General features: G+C 42.9%; 1 protein-coding gene across 2 annotated transcripts in view; it reads right to left on the bottom strand.

Annotated features, from left to right (window-relative positions):
- Positions 1 to 12,158, bottom strand: part of kcnn1a (potassium intermediate/small conductance calcium-activated channel, subfamily N, member 1a) — a 67,034-nt gene extending 54,876 nt beyond the window's left edge. The window contains exon 1 of one of the 2 annotated variants that reach the window (XM_004542387.2): positions 10,780 to 12,158. In XM_004542387.2, coding sequence (XP_004542444.2) covers positions 10,780 to 12,084 — 1,305 coding nt within the window. In that variant the 5' untranslated portion in view covers positions 12,085 to 12,158. Of the gene's footprint in view, positions 1 to 2,684; positions 2,790 to 10,779 lie in introns of those variants that run through there. The other variant, XM_076876397.1, reaches the window with a different exon arrangement.
- Between the last annotated feature and the right edge of the window lie 4,621 nt (positions 12,159 to 16,779).

Raw genomic sequence — 16,779 nt, 5'->3', positions numbered from 1 at the left:
TTGTAGGCTACTGTCCTTCTTTTACGAACTAGGACGATGGGAGAGGCATACAGGCTGCCACTCTCTTATAACAGTACTCTCTAGCAATTGGCAAATGCGGGCTCTCACATCATCATAGTTGGAGGGAGGCATACGCCTATACCTCTGTCTCATTGGGACATCATCAAGCAAGAGGAGGTCATGGGTAACTAAGCTTGTGTGATCCAGGTCACCATCTGAAAACAACATTACCCCAACTTTGTCTTGCTCTAACAAAGGGAGAGAAGAGAGGTACAAAGACCTTATCTGTTCTCTTACTGAACTACCCAAAGCATCATGGGACGAAAGCCTAGCTGTGACAGGACTGGGCTCCTGAATCACAGTAGAAATCCCCTTGGGCAAGCTTACAATCTGTGCCTGGCTTAACACACCAAGTGGACAATGGGGGTGCAAGTAAACCATGGTACCACCTATGTTGACTACTGGCACATATACTGTGCCTTCCCTGACAGTAACCATTCCTGGAGAGACAAGCACACGCTCTGAGAGGGACTAATTATCAACAAGGGGCTTAAACAACACCGCATCTGACTCAAAGAGTTGCTGCAAACACATAGCAGCCACTCACTTGACCACACCACTAGGTGTGAACACAGGACATCTTACCCAGTACTCTTGGGACATCAGGAGAGGGCTTTTGACCAGGGTGGTACTTTACACTCACCTTTATGAGGCACATTTTTTCCAGCACTTCTACATCCAGCTCTACATAATCTCTAACCCGTTGGAAGCCTGCAATTGCAACGACTGGTGAGACCTTGGGGCGTCCTGGAAATGTTCCCTAAAGAAGCTCTTGGTAATTGTCTAACAGGCACTTTAGCGGCACCCCATCCACTTTAACTGTCACGAAAGGGCACAATGCCACTAAACTAGGGGCAGGAATGTGAGAAATGGGATCTGATGCAGGTAAGCCTTTATTAGACCCTCCTGACGCTCTGTTCTTCAGATCAAGGGGAAATAGTTTCCCACATCCTGAGCTATAGTACATACAGCAGCTGGCGCAGGGTCCCTAAGTGCCTGTTCCTCTGAATCCACGCGTGTAACATTCCCTAACATAGTGGCCTGGCTTTTGACAGTGTCTATGCAAAACGGTATCAGGGCATTTAAACCTAGCAATAGTGTGGGGAGCGGTTTGCAATACCATGAGACCCTGGGTCAGCTGGTTAAGCTGTTCCTGCTGTTTTTTTAACAATTCTTTTAACTCAGCAATTTCTGTCCAACCCGTGTTAGTAGGTGCGACACCTCTAGAGCACTGTAAAGCACTAAGGGACGGGACAAGATGTCCCCATGCCCCTAGGCTCATTGGGTTGCCCTTCCCACTCCCAACGGATAGCTTCAGCTCGCACATCCAAAGTATAACCTGGTGACTGATGCACCAACCGTTCTAAAATTTGGGTCATACACATGCTCATTGAACTGGTCTCTGAAAATACCAAAACATGCTCCCCTAGGGACACACCATTCAACCTTTTTTCATAAGACAGCACTGAGCATGTGAAAATTCCTGTAATGACTCTTCCTCTCGCTGCTTCCTCGAGAAAAAGCTTTATTGCAAATAGGATTTAGGGCAACCATACAACTCTTCAAGAAAAGTGAAAATCGTATCTGGATATTCCCTCTCTGCTCTTGGTCCGTACACATATTACTAACCCTGATCTCATTGTTAGCTTCCCCTTCCAAATGTTCACATATAAAATAAGCTTGATCAACAGGTTTTAAGTTTCTGGTTCTCAATGTAGCTTTAATTTTCTTCACTGCAATCCCAGAAGAGGCCCTAAAAACTGGACATTATCTTTCTCTAGAAATGTACAGTAAACGTTCAATAGGTACAGTAAGAGCAGGGTGAGAGTCACCAGCCGGAGAGCCAGTGCTTGAGCCAAATGCTGCCGGCAGGGGATTAGTTGCCTTTTCCTGTAGCAAATGTTCTTTTTCCACCTGTAGCTGCTGAACCAAGTCCCACAGCTCTTGAACCTCATTCCACATTATGGGAGACAGAAGAGATTAGTTCAGTATGACCACAAATTGGCCTGCAGGGATTCCACAGCCAACGTCGAAAGGTCCCTTGAAATGCACACTGCTGTTTTTGTTCAAACATGAAAAAATAAAGAACTAACACTTTGTCTCAAATCAACTGACCAGTGTGAACCTGTCGACACCGCCAGAATCTGGCCCCGCCCTCACATTTAATTATCTAAATTCTAAGGAACACGCTTGGTCAAAGAAAATGAGCTGAGACAAACAAAGCTTTCCCCAAAAATTATTTATAATTTATTTAACAATTTTCAAAATATTTCTTTTAATATTAATAAATCTTAAATACAATCACTATAATCAATCACAAGAAAAAGAAAATTAATTAGAAAGGGTGGCCCTACAGGCTGCTTGCTGGTTTGTCCAAACCTCCCCAGCCAGACTCCTCTTTATCCGCCAAAAAACATACTAGTTGTTATTAAGCTGCTGTTTTCTTTTCCTCGTCATCAATTATTCCGTATATGATTACCTGATGTGTCTCACGGAAAGTGCTCACCAACAAGCAGATCACCCGCGCACAGCATCCTCACCACCAGCCTTGCAGCACATTTCCACACACACAGCTATAACCACGAGCATGATAATCAACTATGTAAAGTTGCAGAATCCCTTACCGGTAGCAAATAAACAGAATCTGCTTGGTCTCTACAGAACCAAGCCACAGCTCTGCCGCGTTGCCACATCTGACAGCCTAAACGTTATGCACAGCTGTATGCGACTGAGACATTTAAAGAGCCACCCAATCCTGGCTGGCATCTTTCTGCACAAGGGGGAGGGCGTGCAGCACTAGACAGCACTCCTTAGTGCAATAAACAGGCAGACAACTGCCAGTTACAAAAGGTCCAACAGTCAAGCTGCAAACTCCACTGACGGCTAACAGAGTGAAAACATACCTTGGCTCTACTCGTGGGAAGGAGCGACGTGACCGAGGAAACCCACCCAAGCACGCTTTCTTTCCACTCTTTGTATTCAACTAGACCGCAAGTAATTCAATACAACTCTTATTGTGCAGGATCATTCAAATGAAATGCAAATGAACTAGAACAAGTGGAGAACTATTTGAACACCTCTTACAGCAATGCCAGTGTGTGTGTGTGTGTGTGTGTGTGTGTGTGTGTGTGTGTGTGTGTGTGTGTGTGTGTGTGTGTGTGTGTGTGTGTGTGTGTGTGTGTGTGATGTGCAAACAGTGCTGTTAAGTGTGTCTTGCTTTTGGTAAAGACAAGAGTGAAATGACTTGTAAATCTAATAGACAGTCTTGCTCTGCACATGATTTCTTAACCAAACTCAGTAACCCAAAGAGAATCTGCTACACAATACAAGGCTGATCTCTCTCTATCAGCACACATGGTAACATTTCAGAGCAGACGAGCAGCATAGAATTTGAACACAGTGTAGCACACACAGACACACACACACACAAAACTAGGGAAAACAGTTTAACAACAACTATATAATTTAACCTCGTAACTCTCCTCAAGCTGCACAATAATACCATATCTGTCATTTCCATCCGCTGTTTGCTCATCCTGTCATATGGAGGGAATGTAGTGAGTGCTCAAGTGATGCTCGGTTGAGTCACATTTTAACTTTGGGTTACACATCACCAGCTGCTAGTTTTGCCTCTTTTCTGTAAACTGGTTGTACTCAAAAGTGTGTTTTTGCCTCAAGTAGTTGTTTCTACCTTTATCAGAAAAGAAATTCTTGTATATTTTGCTCTCCTTTGCTGGAGGTTGCTAAGGTAGCCCCCCTTTTAGGTATTAAATTACTTAGGTGATCGGAGACCGACACATGGCTCTTTCTCTCAGACATGTCTGGGCTTGTGTCATCGCTGTACACAATAGGGAAGTTGATGCACGATGTTGCTACATCCTTCATATCAAGGTATGGCACTTTTTTTTAATCACGTAAAACTTTATACCAGGACAGCATGGTATGGCATAGTCCTAATTGTAAACAGTGTTGGATGCAACAGTTTACTCTTTGTACAAATAGTTAGAATCTGATTACAATACTGAATAGTTAAATGCAGACACTGTACCTACAAATCTAGATAGCTACACTTTAGCCTACACTTTATAAAATACATCTAATCAATCTCATGTTATAAATCTATGACATTCTGAATGTAGAACTGGGCTTGAGCAATATATGTAACTACTGTATATATGTAAGGTTACATCCATGATAAAGCAATAATGGTCAGATTTACATCAGCCAGACTGAAGTTGAAATCTTAAAACTAAATCTGAGAAATAAAAGCAACATTCACATGCTGCACTGTGCAAAAGTCTTGAGCCACCTCTCATGTCTTTAGATTTTCTTCCATGGAGAAAGATTTTCTGTCACAGTGGTCTTGAACATTAGTTATTCAGTCTTTCTGAAGGTCTTTCACAGATTTCCTTTAAATATTGTCTGTTTTCAAATCATTGTCAATATCTGAGGAGGAGATCAGGAGAGAACAGTAAGTGTCTACAGCCATCTGTGAAACATGGTGGAGGCTCTGTCATGGTTTGGGGCTGAATTTCAGCCAGCGGTGTTTTGAACTTCGAAAAGTACTGTCTTTTCAGTCCACCATGAAAAACAATCTAGAAGGTGTCTTACTGGCAACTGCTTCATTTTTCAGCATGGTTGTTCTAAAAAAATACTGTCAGTGCAGTAAAAGCATATCTAAACAGAAAAAACACACATGCAACACTACCAGTCATGGATTGGCCTCCGTCGGCACCCAACAACGTTTTTTAAAATTAATTTGTAAGCAGCAACACATATTAGAAAAGGAAAACACCATGAAAGGTCCAGCACTCAAGCTACAAACTCCACTGACGGCTAACAGAGTGAAAACAGGCCTTGGCTCTACTCGTGGGAAGCCACGACGTGACCGAGGAAACCCCCCCAGCACGCTTTCTTTCCACTCTTTGTATTCAACTAGACCGCAAGTAATTCAACAACTCTCCTTGTGCAGGATCATTCAAATGAAATGCAAATGAACTAGAATAAGTGGAGAACTATTTGAACACCTCTTACAGCAATGCCAGTGTTTGTGTGGGCTATGCTGGAGTGTGTGTGTGTGTGTGTGTGTGTGTGTGTGTGTGTGTGTGTGTGTGTGTGTGTGTGTGTGTGTGTGTGTGTGTGTGTCAAGTGCAAACAGTGCTGTTAAGTGTGTCTTGCATGTGGCAAAGACAGGCTTGAAATGACTTGTAAATCTAATGGATAGTCTTGCTCTGCACATGATTCCTTAACTCAGTAACCCAGAGAGAATCTGCTACACAATACAAGGCTGATCTCTCCATAGCAACACACATGGTAACACAAATCTATTTCAGAGCTGGAGTGCAGTGTAGCACTTAAACAGACCGTAACACACGCACACACACACAAAACTAGGGAAAACAGCAATCAATTATTAAATGAGCTTCATGTTCATACTTACTGCCTGCGTATTTTGCCAGCTGCAGCCAAAAACTAAGAGGCCCCCACTGCTCAACACCTACCTCACTTCATTCAGCTTTATCAGAGATATACAGCGGTGCCACTCCTTCTAATGCGAGCTAGAATGTGAGCTGCCCTGTCTCTGACATTTAATTGTTCTGTCGGGTGTGTTTACTTTGAAGGTGTTGGCTAGCCCTCCAATGCATAGGCCAGTGGAAACATGGGCATCTAATGAGAGCAAAACAAACAGAGGCCCTACAACAACAACAGCAGGGAGATGACCGATAGAGAAAGTTTAAATGAACATAATGTTTCTCCTGGCATAAGCCTGCCAGTAAATCATAATGCTGTAAGCAGATCTGTCTACATCAATTGTTTCGAGTTCCAGCAGACAGCGTTACCTCAGCGTTATTACGGAGCCAACCCAAACACACACACACACACACACACACAATGATAAGATAAACTAGTTTTTTAAAGAGAGCCAGAAGCTGAATTACCTCAACATTTCCTTAATTTAGACAGCTCAAGTGCACAAGCGTCCAGGTAGGATTCAATTAGAAATAAACGATCTCGGTTACAAGAAAAATTGAATGCCCGGAAAGGAGAAAAAATTACATGCTAAACAAGAAGCTTTAAATGGAGAAGAGCAACATCTGGCGAATCAAATGTTTCCTCGCCCTCTTTTAAGGAAATAATCATTCCCCTGCTACTGTTCAGACCTCTTGCAAACACAACCACGCTAAATCCTCCAGACAGCGTCAACGAGACACAAAGTTGGTTGCAAGTGGCACTTTGATATATACTGTGTTGACCTAGATCATATAGAGTGATTATAACCATGTTGGACCGCCATTTGGCAGGAGCTGCACAAAAGGTTTTACTGTAATAGCTTTCCTCCTCTTTCAAGCCATCCATTCTGCAGTGACACATACAACCTTATGTTCTCCTGAAAGGTGGGCTGGCAATCGCCCGGCACACACACACACGCATACATACCGCTACAGTACAGTAAAGCAGGCCTGTTGCATCCAACAAATGTGTGATGCGACAGGTCAAAGAGAGAAAGGTGACACCAGGTTATAAATATATTTTTTTCTTCTTTTTCTTTTTTTCTTCTCTTCTTTCTAGATCGACTTTTTATATTGGTTTTCCCTTAAGGGCAGTTTTATCCAGTGTAAAACTGACTGATTTGCTGCGCAGCCTCTAATGCCACATTGGGTAAACTGAGAAGAAGTGAAATGATTAGCACATTGACAGGTTAGTTTGGTGACAGAAAATGAACAAGAAACTACTTAATAATTGATCATCGGTGCCATTTTTCTAGCAGAATTATAACTTATATCTTTCTTAAAAACATTTTAAGCTATATCGTTTTATTTGTGAAGACCTTTCTCTTGTGCTTGGATTTTGACTGCTGATCAGCTGTAACACATAGCTCCTCAGAAAATATAAGCTGACACTGGCAGGCCAATATCGTTGGGTGAGTTTAGCTATTTGCTAATTCATCAGTACCGGCCTTTATAACAAACAATACATGGAAATTTTAAAAGTAAAGAAGAAACACCCTTTAACATCGTATGAGCGTTGACATCACGTGGTTTGTCCACCAAAGCACACTCAGCAACTTCCTGTTAGCAACACGTGTTTGGAGTGACACAAACACAGCAACCAGTGTAAATGAGTAAATAAATAACTACACATAACAAGTGTTAAGAAAACATGTTTATGTTTTGTGTTTGCGAAAGAAAAAAAATATCTGCCGATATATCAGAATGTCCGATTTTATCAGATCAAAAAAATAATAAGACTGAAATCTTTCACTAATTTAAAAGTTCTCATTAGTTTCATCTCTTTTAAGTTCCAATTCCTGTAAAATTTTCAAACACTCAAAGAAACTAATATTCAAACTAAAACAATCAGACAACCTACTCGGTGGAGATATTAAAGTGTGTCTATAAAGGTGTGTCATTTCAGAATATTTTCTGGTTCCAGCCTCTTACATGGATTTGCTACTTTTCTCTAATCAGTATCGCTGAAAGTGGATCATTTGGGTGATCTGACCTGTTGTTTTAACAAAACAAAATTCTGAAGATGTCTCCTGATGCAATTGTTTGATTTTATCTTGTGTTTTTATAATTAATATTATTTTTTAAACTACATAAATTAGCTTAATGCCATAATTTGTCATTTATGGCATTGAAAAAGTGATGATAAGGAAAAGCTTGTAGAAAATGTTGTAGAAAATCTAAAAATCTGAGATGTTGCCCTACAATGCTCTATGAAAGTGCCAGGATGGATTCCCCCGGCTTGTGCTCCCACATGTCATCTTTGGTGTTCCAACAAGAGACAGAAGCCACGTTAATATAACAAAAAAGAGTGCAAAAAAAGGAAACCCACCTCGATTTCCATGACTCTGCATACAAAGCCTTGTATTTATTTTATCACATTTTAAATTTCAGACAAACCTCCTTTAATTCCTGGCATTGAATCAGACAAACTGTATCCCGATTAATCACAGGTGTCTGCTACACACAGTGTTGGTAAATACTCAAAAAAAAACAACTTATTAAAGGAAAGCAAATCCACTGGTGTTTATGTGCTACAATGTCCCTGCAGGGAATATCACCATAGCAGTAAGTGGCAGGCATTAGAGTACTTACACAGCCCGGCACAATAGAAGCAGCAACGCAGCTTTCAAAGCACAATGTTACTGAGGCAGGACACAATATCGTACTACCTGCCATCAGTTCAGTGGGCTAGCTATTGAGTTTCAGGGTGTGCTGATACTGTAACCGTATACACTTTATCGGGCTTGTTCTGTCACAAGTGTTTTGTTTAAGGGATTTCAGATGGGTGAGGGGGTATGGGCTGTCTCATTAAGGGTGAGTCAATAAGATGTAACCACGATCCCACAAACGTCTGCGGATAAATAAGCATTTCTCGCCGTACCAAAATACTTGGCATGGTCAACCTGAGCGAGTGGAAAAGGGCTGTTACTTAACAGAGTTTCATAGCAGCAGTTCCTCGATTGTTTTTCTTTTTCCTTCGTTCTTTCGTCCTCATTTCCATTTTCATGATTGAAACGGGATTGTGTAATAGTTGTGTGATAATAAATGTCTTGTTCACAGTGCCAATTACATGCTGGAAAGCTGCATACAAATGGGGATAATTACAATACATAACGGCATTTTGATTATTTTTGAGAGTGCACAAAGTTCATCGTATTCATCTTGCTTCTCGTTCGGAGGCTTTTTTGTAGCCCTGACTGGTGTCCCACTATGTGCGGACACCTCAGACCATTTCACAGCTTTCAATGCCTCTGTGGCTCTTGAAATCACTCAATATCACGTTGGCAAAGGATTTTAAGCTTATTAAAAATCCCAGATTCTTTACACAGTAATGAGCATGCACTTGGACTATTGTTCATTTAATCTTTATAATGAGTTTTTACACTATAATTAGTGCAATATTGGCTCATTTGCTATTATATAGAGATAATAGTTTCGCAGCATTCTTATGTTCTTCCCAAACATTGTGTTTTCCATTCTTGTTCACTTGTTTGTGATTCACATTAATGTTTAACTAACTAACCAAAGACAACTGATACCTGGTGAACAACATATCACCTGTGCCTTCATCTATGATGCAGTGACGCCAGCAGCAGCACCAGAGCCGACCGTCATACTTCTGGTAATAACTTATAACATTATTTTTTAGGGATCTGGAGATCAAAGCAGACTCTGTAGTATGGACACAACTGTAATATTATGCAACTAGAAAAGGTAGAGACGCTACTCTTGATTTTTCCTTCACAGAGCCTGTGAAGTTGTTAACTTCAAGGAAAAAAGTGTACTTTTCCTGAAGCCACTTGGTCATTTTTGGACGTTTTGCTGACGCTCCAAAATCGAGCCAAGTTCAGAACAGTCGTGTCAAGGTGGTTCGATATAACACCTTTTGCAACTGGTGCCAGCTCAGCCTCAGAAAACAGCTGTGGCATTTTAAAAAGGAGCCTCTTGGTGAGATTTAGATGCTGCTGAGCCCTCATCAACGCCTTCCTGTTCCTTTTTTTCCCTGTCCTGTAAAAACTTCACCTTGACAGCAGTGGGAGGAAATGCTGAAGGGGGGGAGGAAATAACAAAGGTGGCAACTAACTTAATAATCATTTTAAAATGAAACAAAAACCTCCTAGGTCCATCAGTACACTCAGTCATGATTCAAGAACTAGATTTCTCAGTGTCACTTTTAAAAGAGTACTCGGTGTGCTGCGGGGGAGCATCATCAGCAATCATTATCATCAACAATCCGGTTTAACACTTTCCAATTTATCTTTGTCTGCCTTATCTTTTCCTTCTGTCCAAACTACAATAAAACTCCTTACCCTCCAACTTTGAGTAGCCTAAAGAACATCAAGTCACTGTTTTATCAGCGACTTTGGAACAAATGGCTAACTGGATCAAGAAGCATTCATAGTTCTTTAAATTTCCCACCCCCTCCTTCTTTTTCCCCAATTTTTTGGGGATTTTGACAGACATACGCACATTCCACTTGTTGTTACCACTTTCACTTCTGATGTCTGTTGAGTTGTTATAACTCACTCCTACCCTCAGTTATTCCCATTTTTTATTTTTTGTACCCAGTCGATATTTAGTCGTCTTAATACAGTGTGGAATGCACTGTGGCTGTTGGGAGAGAGATCTCTGCGAGCAGGAACATGCAGCAATGTATGAAGTGAGTGTGCTCACAGAGCCAGGTATCAGGGCCTAATAACATTAAGCTGAGCACTGACTCTACTGTCTCAGAGCCAAAATATAAAAATGTCCTCATGTTCTGTGGAAAACACAAACCTCCCTGTTTCTAATCAGCGCCATTTGAATATTTCTAATGTACTGCCTAAAACAACACCGCAACATGGAACAGGTGTGTGCGCGCGCGAGTGTGCGTTTGGTGTGTGTGTTTTTGGACTTGCATGCGGACGCTTGTGTGTGACCACGCGAAATAAACAAGCTTCCAGGTAAAGAAAGGAAACACAGAGTTGGTTATATGTGCGGTAGTTTCGCGCATTCTGTTAAAGCCACCTAATAGATTACTGAATGACGATTCGCACACGAGTGCGCGCACCGAACGCGTAGGTTAATGTGTTCTATCAAAAATCATATCGCAGGCGTGGTCATTCACTGAAAATCTTAGGAGCAGTTTATTTTGTCATCTGGAGCTGTCTCCGAAACCGCATGATAAAATGTGGAGAGGAGGGGAAGGGAGTAGGGGAGAAAAATCTACCTTGTGGAGGTCTATGCGTATCCTTTCCTCTCCTTTATGTGGACTCTCGGGCCACAGGTGATAGCTCGAGCCGTAGTTGGGGCTGTCTTTGCTGCTGTTGCTGCCGGTAGTCGCGGACGAGTTCCCCGCGTATGCCTGTTGTGTTACCGGGGGGGTTACGCGGGAGTCGCGGTTGTTTGGCTGGTCGCTCTGCGCGGTGATCCTCCCAGACTTATTGCGGTCTTGTTCACAGTGCTGCGGACGCTGGGGACAGAGCCCCAGTGCGCCTTGCTGCCGCTGCTGCCGCTGCTGCTGCTCTTGCTGTTGCAGCAGTGGAGCCCGATGAGTCCTACATAGCTCTCCTGAGTCGCTGGCGCAGTAGTTGATAGGCAAGCTGCTCCCCACCAGTAGCTGTTGCTGCGCTCGTAATTGTGGGATCTGTTGCTGCTGCTGCTGCTGCTGCTGCAGGTCCTGAGTCTGAAACTCGAATGCTCTCCTAGCCTCGGTTGACTCGCATACATTTAAAGAGCGCCCTTTCTGTGAGTTTGCACGGATTTCTTCAGGGGAGGGGTCTTTCTGCTGGAGTCTTAAATAACAGTGCTGCTGCTGATGCTGTTGCTGCTGCTGATGCTGTTGCTGCTGCTGCTGTTGCTGCAACAACTGCCTGTGGTCTCGGTGCCCTCCTGCTCCTCCTCCTCCTCCCCTGCAGCGTTCCACGATGCTTGCCTGTTGGTAATTACTGGCACTCCTTCGGAGACGATCCCCCCTCTTAGATTCCCGGGAAAAGAGCAGAGAGGAAGAGGACGACGTTGGTGGCGGCGGAATAGGCGGCGGAATAGGCGGGGAGGGATGAGGTGGGAGAGGCTGGAAAGGATGGGACTGGTTTTGAGACAAGCTCGCCTCCTGCTCTGAAAAACTGCAGTGGCAGCTCGGAAAAACGGGCTGCTTCTCTGACTGCGGCGGCGGAGGCTGCTGCTGCTGCAGCTGAGAGCCGGCCGGGGCCCAGGGATCCTGGTGCAGGTGTGCCGGCTGCCCGGTGTTAGGTTCACTGACTCGGTGTGAAGGTCGCTGGGCGGTGTCGTAGCTCGCCAGAGGTAGAGGGTCGCCGCTGTGAACAGGTCTCCGAGAGGGCTGGCTCAGACAGGGGAGCTCCTGGAGGCTCTGGCGATGAGCGGCGGTGGTAGAAGTGCGATCTCGGTGGTGAGAAGAGGGCGGGGGCGGCAGGCTGAAAACAGGCGCGACTTGGTCTCGGCTCTGCTTGCTGTTTCCTCGGTTTTCGTCGGGGATTTGGTGCTGATGGACAGCTCCCGCGTACCGATGCCGCATCCCCTTGATCGCCTCGTCTCGCTGTGGTTGCTCCTTTGCCGTGCAGAGCTCCGACACCCGTTCATTGCGATCAATCCCAGCAGAATAGGACCGACTTGTATCATTGGTAGGTTTGACCAAGACCTGCCTTAAAACGTCACTATACAGCCAAAACACCGCCTTCGACTCAATATCGGTCCATTCCCTGCCATGCGCACAGGTTGCAGCAGATCGATCACTCCCGAGTGTTAAAGATTGGCCTATTACAGGAGCGGGACTATGCAAGAAAGGTGTTTAAATCCCGCACACTGACGGGTCGATCATGTTAAGCCACTGCGGACCTAATGCATCGAGTTTGTCAGTGTTGCCATAACCGCCTTGTATAATCAGAAATCACTTTTTTACTGCTACGTCACCCATATCCAACATGCCCACATACATCCCGAGCGTCACTAAAATTTATGACCAACTCTGCATGATTGCCTTGTTCGTAAAGTATCCGCATGTTTAAGGGAAAAACACGACGGCAACAATTTGTGTCTGTTTGCACATCACATTTCCACTTGTTGGTCCATGGAAAGCACATAAAATCAACAGGCGTGTAGCCGATTACCTCATGCTATACAGCACAAGCCTTGCAGTATGGAATTTAATAATTCATGTGCATAGTTTTTGTATTACCAGGCAGAAATATTAAGAATGGGTGCTGCATTCAGAGCCCGCAGTCACCTCTCGCAGGCTGCCGTGTGTGACGCGCAGCTCGCAGCTGTTGCATGCTCTCACTAAGACATTGTACAGGCTTCACTGTCACAGCTGTGAGGGGATCGGTTAGATGGAGACAGAGAGAGGGGCTGGGCGCAGACGGCGTTGGTGCTGGAGGAGTTAGGACACGCATTTCTAAAATAGCCTATACTTGCCGGGGTGTCAAGTGGCCAGAGGACTGTCCGTCAAATATCTGTTAGTGCCATGCAGCTGTGAGGATTACTCATCCAATAATAGACAACTTGAAGTACATAAGTTCAGATATATGTATATTTTTAAAGTCTGCCTATTTAAAATAGCCATATGTAGAGAAAAAAAAGTATTCTACACGTCAATACTTGTAAAACCCTGTTGGCCAGCTGTGCTGTAAAGGAGGGATAGTAATACAAAGAGAGATTTCATTAAAAAAAAATTTAATTGTTGGAAAATACCCCTTTGATTTAGTAGGACCATTACATTTTGTTGCTTTGGTTGGAATTTATTATAGAACTGAGGTCTATTAAGTAAGTACATGGATTTTCTTCTGCAGCACGTTTAAAGCTTCTCCTTCAGAGGAGCACATAAAAATAGAGTAGCAATAAATTGCAGCATGGGAATGCATTGGGGATTAATCAGTAGAAATAAATGATTTCAGAGAAAACAAACCCATCGGGCCAACGTGCTTTAATGAAGGCCACTTGCACCGTTGTGCTTTTAAAAGCAGAATCACTGTTTGTCTTGAACCCCTGATTGTGAAACTTCTCGACATTTGATGGTCAGACATTAGAAGTCTTGGTGCAGAATAGTGATAAGAAATAATAGATCAAAGACTGAAACTGTTCTAGGAGTAAGATATGCCTTTTACAGGACTTTGATCCTATATGCTGTGTGGAAATCTGTCTATTAAATTTGTTTCCTATTGTCCCAGGTAAACAGATTGCTTTAGAGTTGTGTCTGTTCAACTGATTTGTGTTGTAAATCTGGGATTCTACAAGGGTGGAGGGATGTTTTCCTTTCTTTCTTTTCTCTTTTGCTTGTTATGCCCCTCTGTGACCCCTATTTTCTTTGTAGAGGCAGCAGCAACTTTTTTGGCAGCTTTGAGAATTATTCATCCAATAATAGAAAACTTGCTAAAAAAAAAAAAGTTCTCATAGATTTTTTAAGTCTGTCTATTAAAAATACTCCCCTGAAGAGTTAAAGGGTGTTCTACTGTATAGTACTGTATAAATTTACCAGCCAATTTGTTGTGGACACCCATTCAAGTGCTTGTTAACATGAATATCTAACAAGCCAATCACATGTAGACGACCTGCTGAAATTTAAAGCGAGCATCAGAATGAAAGAGAAAAGTGATGTAAGTGAATCTGAAGTGCTGATCTGTGTGGGATTTCCCCACACAAACATCTCTAGGGTTTACAGCCAATGCTAAAAAAAATAAAAAATAAAAAAACAGACTGCAATGAGCAGCAGTTCTCTGGGTGAAATGACTTGTTGAGAGCAGACAATCGAAATTATCCAGAAGAGTATCTCTGAATAACACATTGAACCTCCAAGCAGATCAGCTACAACACCTGAAGACCACATCTAATGAGATGCTTAGAATCAGGAACTGAGGCTACAGTTCATAAGGGCTTGCTGAAATTGCATAACAAAAGACTGAAAACACTGTTGCCAGCCTCAGTTTGTCCTGTACAGTTTGGATGGCAGGGTCGGAATTTGGATTAATCAAATTGAAAGCCTGGATCCGCCCTGTCCTAATGGTTCAGGCTGGCAGTGATGGTGAAATGGTGTGAGGGATATTTTCTTGGAACATTGGGCTCCTTAGTACCAAGTCAACATCATTTAAACACCACAACCTACCTGAGTATTGTTACTGAATATATCAATCCCTTCTGACCACATCTCCTCTGATGGCTGCTTCCAGCAGGATAAATCTCCATGTCACAAAGCTCAGATAATTTTAAATTGGTTTCTTGAACATGACATTGAGTTCACTGTATTCAAATGGCCTCCACAGTCACTAGATCTCAATCCAACAGAGCACATTTGGGATGTGGTGGAACAGGAAATTTTAATCTTGGATGTGCAGCTGACAAATCTGCAGCAACTGTGCAATGCCAATCTGTGGAGCAAAATGAGGATGCTTCCAGCATCTTATTGAATCTATGTCATGGAGAATATAGACAAGTCTTAATGCATTTATTAGGTACACTAGCAAGGTGTACCTAATAAAGTGACCAGTGAATGTATGTGTACATTGAAAATGGTCTTCACAGGGAATTGTTGAATTGAATCAGGCCTGTGGGCTTTGTCCACTTCACAGTCAGTATGCAAAGAGGGTGAGTGAACCTTTTCACTGTGTGGACATGTGACTGTTGTATTGAAAAAGACTTCTGCATGCTTTTGTAGTTTCATGGTCTGATGGCTAGTATGTAAAAGTGTAGGCACAAACAACTCAAACACAGCATTTTAGCCAAGAGAGAGAAGCGGAAACTGAGCCAAAGAGACAGGAGAGGATAGAGGATGGAGATGAAGACGCAGCCAACTTTTACATCATACATTAACCATTCTTAATAAGTAATAATCCTTCCCTTAAAGCTGGCTCAGCCATTTGAAGGTTTGATGGGTCCGAAGACTGCAGAGGTGGCACACTTTGCCTAACAACTGGAAGAAAGCTGTGGTACACTCTGTTTTATAGCTATGTCTATGTACTGCAGGAATTTGGAGTAGAGCTCTGGCCAAGGCTGCATTAGAAACCTGAGCATTTTCATTAAGTAATTGGTCGCTGTGACCTGTGTGAGTTCCTAAGCAAGATGGAGTTTCATTTGCTAGTTTGGGAAGCAATGTTACTGCTTCCACGTGAATAATTAAACCAAACTTTACAACTGCTGGACACACACAAACACCCATCCACCAACCAGCCACACATGCCAAAACCCACACTTTATATCTCAGTTTTCCTTTTTTTTCTCCCTTCCTCCTGGTCCAGACCTGCAAAACAGCATATTGTGTGTCCTCGTCTCTGTCGGGTGCTGTAGGGAGACACTGTGACACTAAAATGGTAGAGGAGGAAACATGGAAGAGGCCAGTGGCTGCAGCATGTAACACAGGAAGTAGATAAGAAACCTGTAATTACAGAGAAAGAGAAAACCAACCAGGGTGAAGCGGAGAGATGTGTAAGAATTTGTGTGTGCGTGAGAGAGAGGAAGAAACTGATAGTGTGTGCATCTGTGAGAGAAACTGGATAGAGAGAGAGAGAGAGAGAGAGAGAGATATCTAAAAGAGCAGGTGCACCAACACAGAACAGATCAAAAGAGTTCAATTGAAAAGAAGAGGAAAACAAAAAATGCGCTGTACTGTGACATAAACCAAAAAATGATTATACACAGGTACAGAGATTAGCCATTAGCAAAACACAGAAAACATCCACACTGAAAGACCTGTTTCTAATGTTCTTTGCATCTCACTATGTTTGGTGTAATATATCCAATAGCATTTATTTAATATTAATGTGACAAGCTTTACATTTACAGTATTAGGTAAACTGATGTGACTTTGACTGAAGTGTTTGGCACGACTTGCTCAGAGACACTTTAATTGAGCACATGTGGGGTTTCAAACCAGAGTCCAGCTCCTTGTTACCAGCTGCGACACTATAGCAGGTATTGTTTTCAGCTTGTGTGTCTGTGTTTGGTGTTTGTGTGTGTATATGTGTACTTGTGTCATCACTGCAAAACAGCACTCTGCTCCTGGTGACGTTTACTGTAACGTGAACTAACCTAAAGGTGGTTTTAACTGCTTTAGCATAAAGTACATCTACGAGGGGCTGATTATGCACACCAAAATGGTTTGTACAACAAAGCTGAAGACAAATGGACATCACATCCTCTGTCATAAACTGTCATAAACAGAGGGAGATGCAGCAACTGTTTGAAAAGATTTTATGGAAAAAGCCTTGAAAAAAACAAAAATTCT

This window comes from Maylandia zebra, linkage group LG18, assembly GCF_041146795.1.
Source record: "Maylandia zebra isolate NMK-2024a linkage group LG18, Mzebra_GT3a, whole genome shotgun sequence".
NCBI classification, from domain to species: Eukaryota; Metazoa; Chordata; class Actinopteri; order Cichliformes; family Cichlidae; genus Maylandia; species Maylandia zebra.
Note: the sequence above shows the minus strand (reverse complement) of the source record. Positions and strands in the feature narration are given on the sequence as shown.